We start from the raw sequence: 15,359 nt of genomic DNA on the forward strand, positions 1-15,359 counted from the left end.
ATAAACCGTGGTTTACGGTTCCACTATTGCCCAATAGTAGCCCTACTTCAGCTGGTAACTAGAAATACCAGCAATCCTGTGAGCCCAGTGTTTTATTTGGCTAATAGCAGGGACTTGAGCAAGTTTAGAAGCTGTTGGGAAGGATCTAGTTGGGAGAGAGAAGGGGTAATACTAACAGTGTCAGGTTCCTGAGAAGGTAGGTGGGGTGGGTCCCAAAGCACAAGTGAAAGAACTGCCTAAAGCAAAAGAGTCCCTCTGCTCCTGCAGTAGGAAAGAAGGAAGGAAGATGGAATGGAGACACGTATATGCATTTGGAAATGGGGAGCTAGGAGAGGGGCTACCTGTTGGCTTTTATTTTCCTTGTGAAGGAAAAAGGCAATGTCAGGTCAGTGGAAGGAGAGGTGGAGGTGGGGGTAGGGGAGGGGTTTTTGAGAGTGGAGAAGGTTTGAGATGGCCTTCAATGGGCATGGGAGAGTTAGTTGTTTGGAGCAACACAGTAGGACTCCTGGCAATGTTGACACTCATTTGAGGTTTGTGCCCATGACCTGTTGAGTGATTTTCTCCAGCAGAACTTGGCTGTTCTCTGGGAGAGAGGAATGGAAGAGTCCTTTCATATCAACAGGTCTCCTCCACTCAATTACACAGAGAAATGAATATTTATTAATGTAATTAATATTAACATATTAACATATTAATATATTTGATGACCCAAGTCGTCAAATCCATCGCCATTTTTATAGATGAGGAAATTGAGGGCCAGACTTGGTCCAAAGTTACATAGCTCATAAGTTGCAGATTCTGGAATGGAAAAATCCAGATCTTTTGTCTACTAGTTCAGTTAGAACATTCAAGACGCAAAAATAATTGTTTCGTGCAAAATAAGTAAAGCAGACCTGTAGCTTATCGGTAAAGTTGGGGGGGGGTGTTGTTCTGAGGGCACTGCTAATAAAGGCTGTAAAAAAACACTGTTGATATTTTCAAAAAATCATTTGTTCAATAATGCTTTATATATCAATAATAGATTCATTCAAATATAATCCATATACCATAAAATGCACCCACTTAAAGTGTACAGTTCGGGGGATTTGAGAATATTCACAAAGTTGTGCAAGCGTCACCACTATCTAATTCCAGAACAGTTTCATCACTCCTAAAATAAACCACATACCCATTAGCAACCACTCCTCATTTTCCCTTCCTTCCAACCCCTGGCAACCACTACCGTATGTTGTGCCTCTATGGAATTACCTATTCTGCACAATTCATACAAATGGAATCATATGACATGTGGCCTTTTGTGATTGGTTTCTTTCTCTGGGCATAATGCTTCCAAGGTTCATCCATGTTGTAGCATGTATCAGTACTTCATTCCTTTTTATTAATAATATTTAATTGTATAGATATACCACTTTATTTATTCATCAATTGATGAACGTTTGGGTATTTCCTTTTTTTAGCTATTATGAATAATGCTGTTATGAAATTCATGTATAAGCTTTTACGTGGACATACGTTTTCTTATTCATTAATTCTTACGCAAAAATTCACAGCTTAGAATTATAATCATGTAGACAGTATAGGACATATGGGTTCCCAGATAAACTTTCTTTTTTTTTACCAAAGTCTTAAATATAATGTATTATTTTCCAGGAGACCTAGAGACCTGGGCTCAGTAAAAGACCTAGCTGCAATACTTTAGCCCCAGAAATTCCTGGCTGATTTGGAAATAAGAATGAAAATATATTCAAATAGGTGACCTAACAGACTTGTTTGGATAAAGTCCTTGTCTCAAACAGTGGGGATTTTTCAGATGAGTTTAAAATTCCAAAATAAACAAAAGAAATGTGGAACAATAGATTAGCGAATAGAAAGACAAATTAACTTGATGTGAATTTCATCGATTACTTTACCCAATTGAGGAAGGCACTCTCCCGGCTCCCTGCATTGCAGATTTACTACCAGGGAGCAATCTAACATGAACCTGCATGTAGAAGAGTGGGCCTGCCTTCACTTGGGGAAGGGGTGGGGTACAAAAGGGCTCTAACTCCAGGACAATGAAATGTAATGTCACCATGGAATTCTGTAAAATGTGATAATAATGGAGTCTATTTGTGTACTGTCATTAGAAAATAATACCTAAAAGAGAGACATTTGGGGCTTCCCTGGTGGCACAGTGGTTGGGAGTCCGCCTGCCGATGCAGGGGACACAGGTTCGTTCCCCGGTCCGGGAGGATCCCACATGCCGCGGAGCGGCTGGGCCCGTGAGCCATGGCCGCTGAGCCTGCGCGTCCGGAGCCTGTGCTCCGCCATGGGAGAGGCCACAACAGTGAGAGGCCCGCGTACCGCAAAAAAAAAAAGAGTGACATTTGGAGATATCATTAAGGGAAAAAAAAGCTTCTTTGTGATCTAGCTGCACAGGTAGAAGAATTTATGTTAGAATTGAAACTTTTATAATAATAATGATTTGACAGGTTTTTCTAACATGAAGGAATATGTGAAAGTTTTTAATTATAATTGACAGCATTATGTAAAATTGATTAGAAAGTGCAAAAAAATAAGCTTTGTTGATATTGATAAATTGAGTTGTTTTTTGACTTGTGTAATATCCCTTTGAATTCAATGTTAATAATACTGAGTTGACACAAGAATTGGTGATTTAACTTAGATTAGGTGATTTAAAATTAGCATGCTTTTGTATAAAAGTCAAATAATTATTTGTCAGTGTGGATGCAAATATTCAGGAAAAATGATTCTTTGGTACTTGATTCAGTTACTGGAATACTTTCAAGTTTGCTTGGAACAACTTGGGTATGTAAATCTCTACTTTTTTAACTGTAAATTTTATGAAATCTTAATACAGATTGGGAATTTCCGGTGAATACTAAACATCCAAATTGAGATGTGTAAGTGTAACATACACACCAGATTTTGAAGACTTAGTATGAAAAGAAATGTAAAATATCTCATTAATAATTTTTTACATTGATTATATGTTGAAATGATAACTCTTTGGATATATGCTGTGTTACATAAAGTTTATTACAATTATCTATTAATTTCACCCATTTCATATTACGTCTTTTAATGTGGCTACTAGAAAAGTTTAAATTACATTTGTGGTTTGCATTATATTTCTATTGGACAGTGCTGCTCTAGTACCTTAATGACACATTAACAAGCAAACAAAAAAGGTCCATTTTTTTGGCATAGATATTAGAAAAAATGCAGAACAATTTATTTCTGTCATTAACTGCCAATGGGAAATATTGTACACTTTCAAAACGTGAGTAATGCAGCACAGTAAATAAACATATGCAATGGAATTAATAGCTATGCTGACACATTTCAAGGTTGTGGAAAGACAAGTGAGAAGGTGTGGTTCGTGTGAAAATTCAGATGCAGCTGGCATTAAAGTGTGTTGTAAGCTAAAGAGAATTTTATATACAATAAGTGACAGTAATTCAGACTGAAATGGTTGTCTTTTTAAATTCATGTGCAAGACGTGGAACACCATCATATGACAGTTTTGCAAAACGAGAAGAGAAACTTCTTTCTAAATACATGCACTGGTTACAGTGATTATTCACTTCTAATTATTCCCATTTGGTAAAATATAAATTTTGTAAAACTAGTTTGAGGCCCATCTGTTTAGTTAGAAATTTGCTTAATGGTTTGAGAGAAGCAGTGAGTTTGAACCCTCAATCAGCTATCAAGCAGTAAATAATTGATACTTATTCTAAAGCAAAAGAATGAAACGTAAGTAAAATTTGGAAGTAAAACAGGGAAAAGGCCAAACAAAAGCAGCATTTTTTTCTAGTTGCATCAAAATTAATTAGTGTTTTCCTGGAAGTAGAAATCTTAGCTTTTAGACACCTTGAAGTTTTTGAAGCAAATTACTTCTCAAAAATCTTTTCATTAGAACTATATTTTTTTTGTGTGTGTGTGAACCATACTCCAGAATAATTTGCTTTTTTTTTTCTGCAAGTGAACCCTTGTGATCCTGGTGCAGCCTCTAGCAGTATAAAGACAGCTGCAAAATGTAAATTTAAGTCGTCTTTAAATCAGGGCCAGAGGTGTGACCCGTGGCCCCTGTCCAGGGGGATGAAGGGGAAGCAGCCCCTGGGAGGAAGGGGAGCCTGTCAGAACTAGCAGTCACGCAAACCCAGCTCCACCAGGACTGGTGGGCTGATGGCGAGCTAAACACTAGAAAGCACCTGGACAAGCTCTAGAGCAGAAGAGGAGGGGCTCGTCTCACTTACATTCTAGTGAATCCAGAGAAAACATCATCAATAACTTTTCTGTTTCTAGAAGACGTATGACTTTCTCAGTGTTTAGCATTTGTGGTTTAGCCTGGTTTGTGTACATCTGCTTTCTCATTTGTATTGGAATAACACCCCCTCCCCAAACAAAGCTGGAGTTTGGGGTGGGAAGCTGTACTTCTCGTAGAAATGCCACAGGATAGGAGAAGCCGGGAGCCTGTGCTCTGTCCCCTTGCCAACGTGGGGACAGGGGAACACAGAAGATAGATGCTGGCAGAGAAAGAAGTGAAAGGATGAATCCCACACGTAATCCCACATACAATGTGGCAGAAGGAGGGAAGGAGAAGTCGGCCCAACACTAAGAAGTGACCCTGGGAAGAAGAGCCTGAGGTGGAATATCTTAGAGAAGTGGGAGTCTGCTCAGGCAGTGACCTGGAAAGGTGACCTCAGCCTGAGGAGGGAATAGAGTGGGACTAAGAAATGGGCCAACTGACACAGAGGAATCAGTAGAAAGAGGCTGAATGTTTGCTGGTGGGAGATAAGACCTAGAATGGGAGAGAAAACCACAGAACGTCTCAAGTAACTGGGAGAGCCATGAATAAGAAATACATATTTAGTCGAGAAATTGGTAATGATCAATTTTGATGAATGCTGCATAACCTTCTTAGCGGTTCCAAGAGAGAGACAAAAAAAAGATTTGTGAGTTAAGAAAAAAATTAATCCTTGGAAAAACCATCCATCACATCTACCAAGGTGGAGTTACCTCCTATTTGGTAAACGATTATGATAAGGTTAATGGCGATAAATCACAGGGAGTGACCCTCATGCCTCTCAGGGAGGTGATTAGATTGTCAAACCCTTAATCATTTCCTGGGTCTCCAGCCCAGGACTCCTGAGAGGCAAAGAGGCACAGTGTCAGAGAGAATGAACACTGGAGACAGAGGGTGTGGTGTGGCTAAAGGGCCATGGTTTTTAGGAAGAGAGGTCTGTGAGAGACCACTGTTCTACTGCACTGGTAATATTTATTATCACGTCGCTGCAGAACCCGAGTGCAGCTAGTGGGGAAAAGTACCCATGGAAATACTGAATTTACTCATCAAATAAGAATTACTTATTAAGAGGAAATATGAGCTGAATGTACATATGCAATAAAAAATTAGCTTTCTAATGCACATGCCTGTTGAGTCATCATTTGTACAACTCATGGGCTATAACAGTTGAAAAACAAATAAATCCTTACCTGGCACTGTCTTTGGTACATTTTCAGTTCTTGTAAGAGCTTCTGATTTTCATCTTGTAACTTATTCCTGCTTAGCGCTATTTCACTCACAGCTGATTTTAATTTTTCAATAATGAACTCATCTCTTTCATTGGTTTCACAACTGGTATCTGGTTCGCATATCCAAGGAATTTCAGAGCTGCTGTCTTCTTCTATGTCCTGTTTTTTACTATTTAGGGGAGTTTGGTAACTTTGCGCCTGTTTCTGAGAAATATGAAAATTGTGTCAGTTAAGTGAAGAGTATCGTATTTAAGCTTACATAAAGTTCAAGAATGATAGAAAAGAATTAGTAAAAACATCTTTAAATATATTATTAGATAGTGAAGCTTTGTCCTTCATAATTCAGTCTTGTGTTTATTCTAAAACCTCAATTTCAGGTGGCATAAAGAGAAAATATATCTGTATAACCTCAGAGCAAAGATGCAGAGTAGAGTAGATGGCTTTTGCTAGGGAATTCTTATTCAGCAAAAAAGAAAATATAGAAGATATGAAAAAAAGCATGGATTCAATTACATAATAGCTGAAAATGTCTCTATGACAAAAAAATAAACAAAATTAAAAAAATCTGGATTGTACAAAAAAGTTGTCAACATGTATAACAAGGGTAATTTCTGATGTACAAAAACTTCTACACATCAATAAGAAAAGGACAAACAACACAAAAGAAAAGTGGGCAAAGTTTATGCACAGGCAATTCACAGAAGAGGAAATGAAAAAGGCTGAGAAACACAAGAAGAGATGCTCAACCTTACAAGTAGTCAGAGAAACGTAAAGCAAATGAAGTCAAGGTTACTATTAGTCCATCAAGTTAGTAAAAATCAAAAGACAGATAGTCCATGCTGGTGAGAGTAGGGGTAGTCTTGTTGCCTGTTCATGAATTATAAATTACTATCATTTTTAAGAAAGGAATCTGCTAATATTTATTAAAATTTTGAATGAACACACCCTTTGGCTCAGCGATCATTTCTAGGATTTTTATTTAACAAAACGAAAGTATTCGTATTTAAAGATGTACATACAAGGGTATTTGTTACACTACTGTAATAGAAAACTGGAAACAATCTGAGTGTTAGTTAATAAGGAAATGATTGAAAGAATTATGGTACATCTGCGATATACTATGGTATATATGATATATATACACTATATACTTTGAAATATTTTAATTAAGTAGTGACTCAAAAGGCTATTCATGGCTTATTAAGTAAAAAAGCAAAATTTAAAAAAGAAAAATATACAATTTCCACACAAGCATATATTTACATATTTGTACAAACAAAAGAAAATGTATGTGAAGATAAACACCTAATTGTTAACAGTGTTTATATTAAATGGATAAGAATGAAATAGAGGATGAGGCTATCAGTTTTACATCACATTATTTTGTATTGTTGAATTCAGGGAACATGTATAACATATAATTCAAGTAACTTAAAGAAAGAATGAAAAATAAGTATATATCAAACAAAAGTGTTTCTTACCAGCTTTAATAAAAATTCAAAATTCCTTAGGTAAGCCTTTAAGGCTTATTACAATCTAATATCCAACTCGCCAGCCTTCCCTCCCGCCTACTGCCCCTTCACCTCCCACATGGACTTCCAGCCAATTGGCCCACTTTCCATTCCCTGAATTTGCCTTTTGCTCTCTTGCCTCAGTGACTTTGCTCATGTTATTTCCACCACCTGGAATACATTCTCTCTTGTCTCAAAATATAGCCATTCTTCTTCTAGGCCCAGGCCTAGTCCCACCCCTGCTGGAGGATGTTTCCTGACTATGTCAGTCCAAATTTTTCTCGTACTCCTTCGACCTCCAAAAGGATTTGTATCCTTTTCATTCACTTGTCATTAATTATCTGTAAACCCGTACATGTATTATCTGTGTCTAGGCTGTAAGGTTCTAGAGTGCCAGGATCAAGCAATCTTAAGACTTTCTAAATGACTTGCTCATAGGCATGCAAAAACATGTTATTTAATGACATAATAACAATGGAGACTTTTAATAGCACCACCTTCTGAGACATACAGACTAAAGTCACCATTACAGATATTTCACGCACTTGTAACTCTACCCAGTGTTGGACCTACTCTGGTTATTTTCCCTTAGTTGGCATTTGTATCTGTAGAAGGATTACATGCTGAATGGTAAAGAGAGTAATAGTATTTAACTTCTAATTTATTCTGATTTAGAGGATAGTATTAGATAATGTACCTGAAATGGATTACACTTCTCAGATAATACTTTTTGTTGAGCATCTAAAGAAACCAGATGAGTCTGATATAGTATCTCCTGTTTGTCCCATTCTCTTGACTTTGCTCTAAATTCCTTTAAAAAGTGGAGAGAGAAATATAAATTGAAAAAATTATTCATTTTAAAGCACAATGAACAGGGCTTCTTTCATTTGTACATCTTTCTTCTGAGAAAAAAAGTAAATCCATTCTTTCCCCATTAGGAAAACAAAAAAGTATCAAATCACTCATCTTGGATTTAGTAATAGATATATCTTCTAATTTTTGCTAGGAAAGTATGGAATTGAATCCGCTACTTTATTTTTATTTTTAATTTTTATTGGAGTATAGTTCCTTTACTGCATCTTTTTAAAAATAAGGATTTTTGTTTGTTAAAAATAAAAAAAATTTTTATAACAAATACTGATAACAAATAGCAGAGTTTCAAACAATTTTTTGCATCAACCAGTACTTCCTTTCTATTTCCTGAGCTGACACCAGAAGTTTTTTTCCCTTCTTTCATTCTTTACACTCAGTCACCAAACCTGCTCTCTTGTTTTTGAGGGGGTGGGGCTTGGACTGATTTAGTGACTTTGTCCCCTGTGGCTTTCAAAACTGTTATCCCAGGTGAAGCCAAGATTGACCCTTTCTTGAGAACAGACAGAACAACCATCTCAGGCCTCCTTTAGGCAGTACCAACTGGGCTAAGCTGGGGAAGAAGTGGTAGAACTACTTGATACAGCATGCTCTCAGTTCTTCACCGTTTTGCTCAAGTAGTGTCTTCACGGAGCCTGGTTATCTGTTCACAAATTTATAAGAGGAAAGAATGTGGCTTTGGGAATCCCAGAGAAAACTTCACTGCTTCTCAATTTTGCCTAGGGCTGGCCATCATATCTCATCTTTCTGTCCAGGCTGTAAGCAACTTAAGGGTAAGGACTATGTATTTCATTACTTTTGTATTGCTCACAGTGCATGACAAAGTGCCAGGCACCACGTACAGGGATGTACAAACAAAAGCATGGTATTAATATTTCTAAAAATGTAAACATTTCTCACTAAATTTTGCAAAGAAAACAATGTGGTTGGAAACAAACTCTATAGCTACTTAGTCCATAGCGATATATTACTGAATGTAGATACATGGCATGAATGCATTGATGTTTCCAATTATCAGCTCAGTAGTATTAATTGTAGTATTAGTAGTATTAGTGTCCAGCAGGTACTGTGGAGAGAGGAGAATTTGGAAATATTTCATGATTAAAAGAAACAAATTTTTGAAAGAAAAAATCAATTTATATATAAAATAAAGTAGGGAAATGTACATGTAAATAATTGTAAATTATTAGTACAATAATAGTGCCACATAAAAGCCATGCAGATGATGCCATGATTATCTTAGCCATCCCTAATAATATGTCAATTGGAAAAGAGTTCATTTGGCTAGAGAGATTGGCGATGTTTTGAAGATGGTTGAAATGACTGGATTGGCTAGCTGGAAAATAAATATATTAATTTAGAGAATGAAAGCTACAACTTGCTTAAAATGAGAATATGGCATTTCATATTTTCTATAGAGAAATGATTTTAAAGAATATTTGGGGAAATCTTCATTTTATAAATCCAAAAGTCCCAAAATAATCAGTGAAAGAAGGCTATAAATTGGGAGGCTTTTATAGTAATTAAAGGTGACCTGAAATTGTGTGGTGGTAAGAAAGATGGAGAAATATAGATAGACCCTGTTTTAAATATATAATAATACCCTGATAAATAGACCATATTTATTAAGATAAATGGAGACAGTTCATTTAAAGTTATTGATTTTGATTCTGACATTTGACAATTTAAAATTAGGTACATGAAAACAGGGTCTTCAGAAATAGTGACAAATTTACAAAACTAGGTACACTTCAAATCAGTACAAGGTGGATTAAAAAATTGCTGTTTAATTTAGAAAGGAGTATTTGGAGTCAGAAGTCAAAATGTGGGCAAGGTTGACTTGCACAGTTCATATCTTTCAATGATATTAATACTTAACACCCAACAATCTCAATCTTGACAATAAATATTTCCCAGCATGCTTTAGGAGGAGGCAGGAACATCAGCCTCACTTCCTTACAAATTCTACAACAGGTAGAAATGAGGCCAAGAATGAGGCCAAACAAGGCTAAAAATGTGTGTCACAAACATATAGGCTGGTCCTTATAACAGTCTTGGCTTCCTCGGTCTTACAGATGTACTGATTTCAAGATCAGCAAACAGGGCTTCCCTGGTGGTGCAGTGGTTGAGAGTCCGCCTGCCGATGCAGGGGACATGGGTTCGTGCCCTGGTCCAGGAAGATCCCACATGCCGCGGAGCGGCTGGGCCCGTGAGCCATGGCTGCTAGCCTGCGCGTCCGGAGCCTGTGCTCCGCAACGGGAGAGGCCACAACAGTGAGAGGCCCACATAACGCAAAAAAAAAAAAAAAAAGAAAACAAATCAAGATCAGCAAACAAGTAAGCACAATATCTCCAGCAGTCATGGGGCCGTGCAAAGACAGAGAAAAGCTTTATGAGGATTTTGTAGAGACTGGAGGTGTCGGCCCAGGCTCCAGCTCCAGAGGCTTTGTACACTTGCTTAAACCTCTAGAGTACGTTTTCCATAGCTAGAAACCTTTTCTGGGTCTTTAAGTTTGAGAGTGGATCAGAGGCATTAAAATCAAAGTTTCTAGCAGAAGCTATATTATTATATATAGTTTTTAATCCCTCTACGAAATCTTCAGAGGTAGAATGACCATTTCTTTAGTGATTACTGTATGTCAGGGACTCTACAAACCTCCACTTGCAAGATAGTTTTAACTTTTTAGTATGAAAATGTCCATACTTACATAAAAGTAGAGAGTAAAACAAATTCCCATATACCCTTCACCCAGCTTAACTACTGTCAACTCAGTCCATCTATATTTCATCTATCGCTCCACCCATTCTTGTTGGAGTATTTTAAGGCAACTTCCAGACTTCATGTATTTTTTTTTTTTTTGCGGTACGCGGGCCTCTCACTGTCGCATGTGGGATCTTGCCAGACCGGGGCACGAACCCGTGTCCCCTGCATCGGCAGGCGGACTCTCAACCACTGCGCCACCAGGGAAGCCCCGACTTCATGTATTTTTACCCCCAAATGCTTGAGTGTGCATCTAAACACACATACACACACATATATTTTTTTCTTCCATAACCACAATGTCACTTATATTTTTAGCCCCCATTTATTGGTGAAAACTGTAATCTCTGTGAAGTTAACAGCTTGTCTAAAGGTCACAGGGCAAATAAATGAGTCAGTCAGGTCCTATTTTAAGTTGTAAACTGTCAGGTTCTTCCACTATAGCAAGCTGCTTCCCATTGCTCGATCGCTGTACCAGTGTATAAATATTTGTCCCCAAGGAGAAACATGCTTAGATGTAAACTAAAACTGGAATAGCCCATCTCCTACACATTAAGTTTTCAGATGCTTCTAAGCAAAAACAGGTACATGAAGCATTTCTGTAATAAAGTAGATTAAACTGTATCTACATAGTGTGCTTAAAAATGTTTGTATAAGTACAAACATATCAAGTCATACTTTGCTACTAATTTCCACTATAATTTCATGAGATACATTTTATATAAATATTTAGCTCCCTAAATGTAAAATGTATACACACAAAGTACTTAATTTAAGGCTTCTTCTTTGTCCAAACAATTTATATGAATGTAATTCTCCCACTAATCCCCATGAGAAGTCAATCAAATGGAACATCAGTGACTTAACTGCATTTTCAGTGAAAGCTCGTGTATATTATGTCGCAATCTTTGGGCATCTTCTGTGAGACCAGAATATTTCAGAAGCCAGTCGAGTTACACCATTGCAAGAGCCAGGGAGTTATACACAGTGCATTTTCCTAGAGGGTCAACCTTACTCAGTGGTAGTAATTTTGTATTTAAAAGAAGGTACATTTATTATTCAGTACAATATAAAATTTGCAGGAATTTAAAAACTAAAACCAAAGACTTCCAACAAAGTTCTTGCAATAGGCTGGTTTTAGGACTGTGATTCCAGATTTTTTTTTTTTCCTGCTCTTAAAAATATTTTGGAGGAAAAGTTTGAGAAGGACTCAAGAAGAGTCATGATAAAGATGAAGAAGTATGAAACAGAGCAAGGACAATTAGATAGGAGAAAGACAGAGATAAGAGGCATTAGACAAAGGAAAGGGGCAAATCTGGGCTGGAATATGAGAGTAAGAGAAAGGAACAGATCAAAGATTCCTAAGAGGTTTCTACCTGGGTGATTGGGAAGTACAGAACCATTACCTATTAACAAAGTAGAAGAAACTGAAATCATTGGCTGACGGTGGGAGAAGCTGGGGTTTAGGGCTTGAGAACAGTGAAAAAAAAATGACTGGGATAACATGATAGGGGTCAACTTGAGGTCAATTAAAAAACAATGATTGAGCAGCACTGGGAATTTAGCTAAGGTTAGAGAACAGGGATTCATACTAGAATCTATTTGCTGTTATGTGACCAGTAGCAGGAATGCTCAAGGGCACAGGGAAGAAAAAGAGCTGGTTTATTTTTTCCAAGGTTGGAAAGTTAAGGGCATTAAAATAAGTGTATCTATGCCATAGTAAACCTTTATAGGGACTGAGATTTTAGAAGTTCCGGGTAACATGGGGTAGCTATATTGGAGTGGCACTACCTCTTCAAAGAAAAGATCCTGAAACTACAAGCTCTGTTCTGAAAACTGCTATGAGGCTTCTTTGGGATTTAAGTACCTAATAGTTAAACAGCCATTAAAAGATTTACTAGACACTCGCTTTAAGTGACCCCAGGGATGTCCTTCAATTTCACTCAACATCTGCAGTTCCTTTGAACTTTTTTTTTTGCTCTCCAAAAATGCTGATACACATAAAAGATGTATAAATCGAAGTGATGTTTTAATTCACTAAGTGCCTGAAGGGAAGGTGCACTAAGAAAATATATTCAATGAGAAGTTGATTTCTAATGGAGTTTGTTACCACAGCGGTACATGTCATTGTGTACACTAGAGACAAATAGCCCTCAACAGCAACAACAAAAACCAATCTCAATACACAGGGAGAAACTAAGAAAATATAGCTCACCTCTAATTTCTGGTTCAAATTGCTCAGTTCAAAGGGTATTTCTTCTTTGACGTGTGGTACTTCTTTTTGTCGAAAATTATTTTGTTTCATCTGGTGTAATCTCAGTTTTTCAAAGCTATTAGTTAGTTTGGAGAACTGTAAATAATACAGAATGATAACATTTTACTATTGGTTATTTCTAACTCGATTTCACGATAGTTCTTTTCTTGTGTACCGCTTTCAAAATTTAAGTCACGATTAGGAAATGCAGTAAAGCTTAAATGTTCCAATTAGTGAAGATAGAACTAGTTATTAAAACTAAATTATTGAAGCTGAACACAATTCAGCTTTCATGTAAATTTGGAACTTCATTAACTGCACAGTTAAACAGCAATTCACTTGATAAAATGTTTTGTTCAGTTTTGTCTTAACCATATGTAGCAAGGCTCAAAATTTAAAACAACCAAGTTTTTTTCTTATTTTTATTTAGTGACATCTTGTGTTGACGATTTTAATTTCAGTAACTCAATCTATAAAATAACCAACATATACTCCATTTAAGAAAACTGAGGACTTAATTTAAAAGATACAAACAACATACACTTATTCATGTTGATATAAGTTTAAATAAAATTAAATATCAAGCTTGATATGATCTTTTTATTACCAGTAATTCTTGTTATAACTTAGACTCTGTATTATTTTTTTCTTGCTTCTACCTTCAAGTAATTGATTATAAGTGTCATGGTCTATCAACATCTGTTGATAGGAAATTTCTAAATAACTTAACAAGTTTTTTTGTTTTTATTTTTTATCTTGAAATAAGTATAGACTCAGAGGAAGTTGCAAAGGTATTACAGAGAGGTTCTGGGTCCTCTTCATCCAGTTTCCCCAATTATTTACACCTTATTGAACTATATAGTACAGTATCAAACCCAGGAAATTGATGTCAGTACAATATGTGCATGAGTGTATCAATAGTTCATTCCTTTTTATTGCTAAGTATTATTCCATGGTATGGATGTAACCACAGTTTGTTTGACCATTCACGTATTGAGACGTTTTTGGTTGCTCCCAGTTTTTGACTATTATAAGTAAAGCTGTGAACAATTGTGTCTACTTTATCTGACAGTAATCTAGTCATTGCTGCTTCCTTTTTCCTTCTCACATTGTTTTTAAAATTGATATATAATTCACCTACTATAAAATTCACCCTTTAGAGTATATACTTCATTGGTTTCTAGTATATTCATAGTTGTATAACTATCACACTATCTAATTTCAGAATATTTTCATCACCTCCGTTAGAAACCCTATATCTATTAACAGGGACTACACATTTCCTCCTTCCCCAAGGCCTGGCAACAACTAATCTACTTTCTGTTTCTATAGATTTGCCTATTCTGATCATTTCATATTAATGGAGTCATACAACATGTAGTCTTTTGTGTCTGGTTTCTTTCACTTAGCATAATGTTTTCAAGGTTCATCCATGTTGTAGCATGTATCAATATTTCATTCCTTTTAATGGCTGAATAATATTTCATTGCATGGATATACCACATTTTGTTTATCCATTCATCAATTGATGGACACTTGGATTATTTCCACTTTTTGGATATTATGGAAAAATGCTACTATGAACATCTGTGTACAAGTTTTTGTGTGGATATATGTTTTAATTTCTCTTGGGTATATACCTAGGAGTAGAATAGCTGGGTCACATGGAAACTCTAAATTTAACTTTTTAAGGAACTGCCAAACAGTTTTCCAAAGTGGCTGCACCATTTTTCATTTCCAGTGGTAATGTATAGGGTTCCAATTTCTCCATATCCTCACCAACATTTGCTGTTATCTATCATTTGGTTATAGCTATTAGCAGGTGTGAAGGGGTATCTCATTATGGTTTTGATTTGCATTTCCCTAATGACTAATGATGTTCAGCACTTTTTCATGTGCTTATTGGTCATTTATATATCTCCTTTGGAGAAATGCCTATTTATACCTATGCCCATTTTAAAATTTGGTCTTCTTTTTACTGTTGACTAGTAAGAGTTTTTTTTTAAATTATGGACACTAGTCCCTTATCAAATATATGATTTGCAAATGTTTTCTCCCATTTTGTCAGTTGTCTTTTCACTTTCTTTTGGTGTGCTCTGAAGCACAAAGGTTTTTAAAATTTTCATGAAATCAAGTTTACCTAATTTTTCTTGTGCTTTTGGTGCCAAATCTAAGAAACTATTGCCTAATCCAAAATCATGAGGATTTACTCCGATGTTTTCTTCTAAGAGTTTTACAGATTTAATTTTTATATTTAGGTCTTTGATCCATTTTGAGTTAATTTTTGTCTATGGTAAGGGTTGAACTTAATTCTTTTTCATGTGGATATCCAGTTGTCCTGTCACTGTTGAAAAGACTATTTTTTCTCCATTGAATTACTTTGGCACCACTTCTGCTTTCTTTTGATTAATATTTGTAGGGTATAT

The 15,359-nt window shown here is 36.2% G+C and overlaps 1 protein-coding gene across 1 annotated transcript in view; it reads right to left on the reverse strand.

The window, feature by feature from the left end:
- The window catches only part of DEUP1 (deuterosome assembly protein 1), a 104,760-nt gene that overhangs the window by 53,696 nt on the left and 35,705 nt on the right, over positions 1 to 15,359 (reverse strand). Inside the window, exons 5-7 of the mRNA XM_073808318.1 lie at positions 12,895 to 13,029; positions 7,747 to 7,860; positions 5,500 to 5,742 (exon numbers count right to left, since the gene is read on the reverse strand). Of these exons, the coding sequence (XP_073664419.1) occupies positions 5,500 to 5,742; positions 7,747 to 7,860; positions 12,895 to 13,029 (492 nt within the window). The remainder of the gene's footprint in view (positions 1 to 5,499; positions 5,743 to 7,746; positions 7,861 to 12,894; positions 13,030 to 15,359) is intronic.

Source organism: Tursiops truncatus, chromosome 8, assembly GCF_011762595.2.
Source record: "Tursiops truncatus isolate mTurTru1 chromosome 8, mTurTru1.mat.Y, whole genome shotgun sequence".
Classification (NCBI taxonomy): Eukaryota; Metazoa; Chordata; class Mammalia; order Artiodactyla; family Delphinidae; genus Tursiops; species Tursiops truncatus.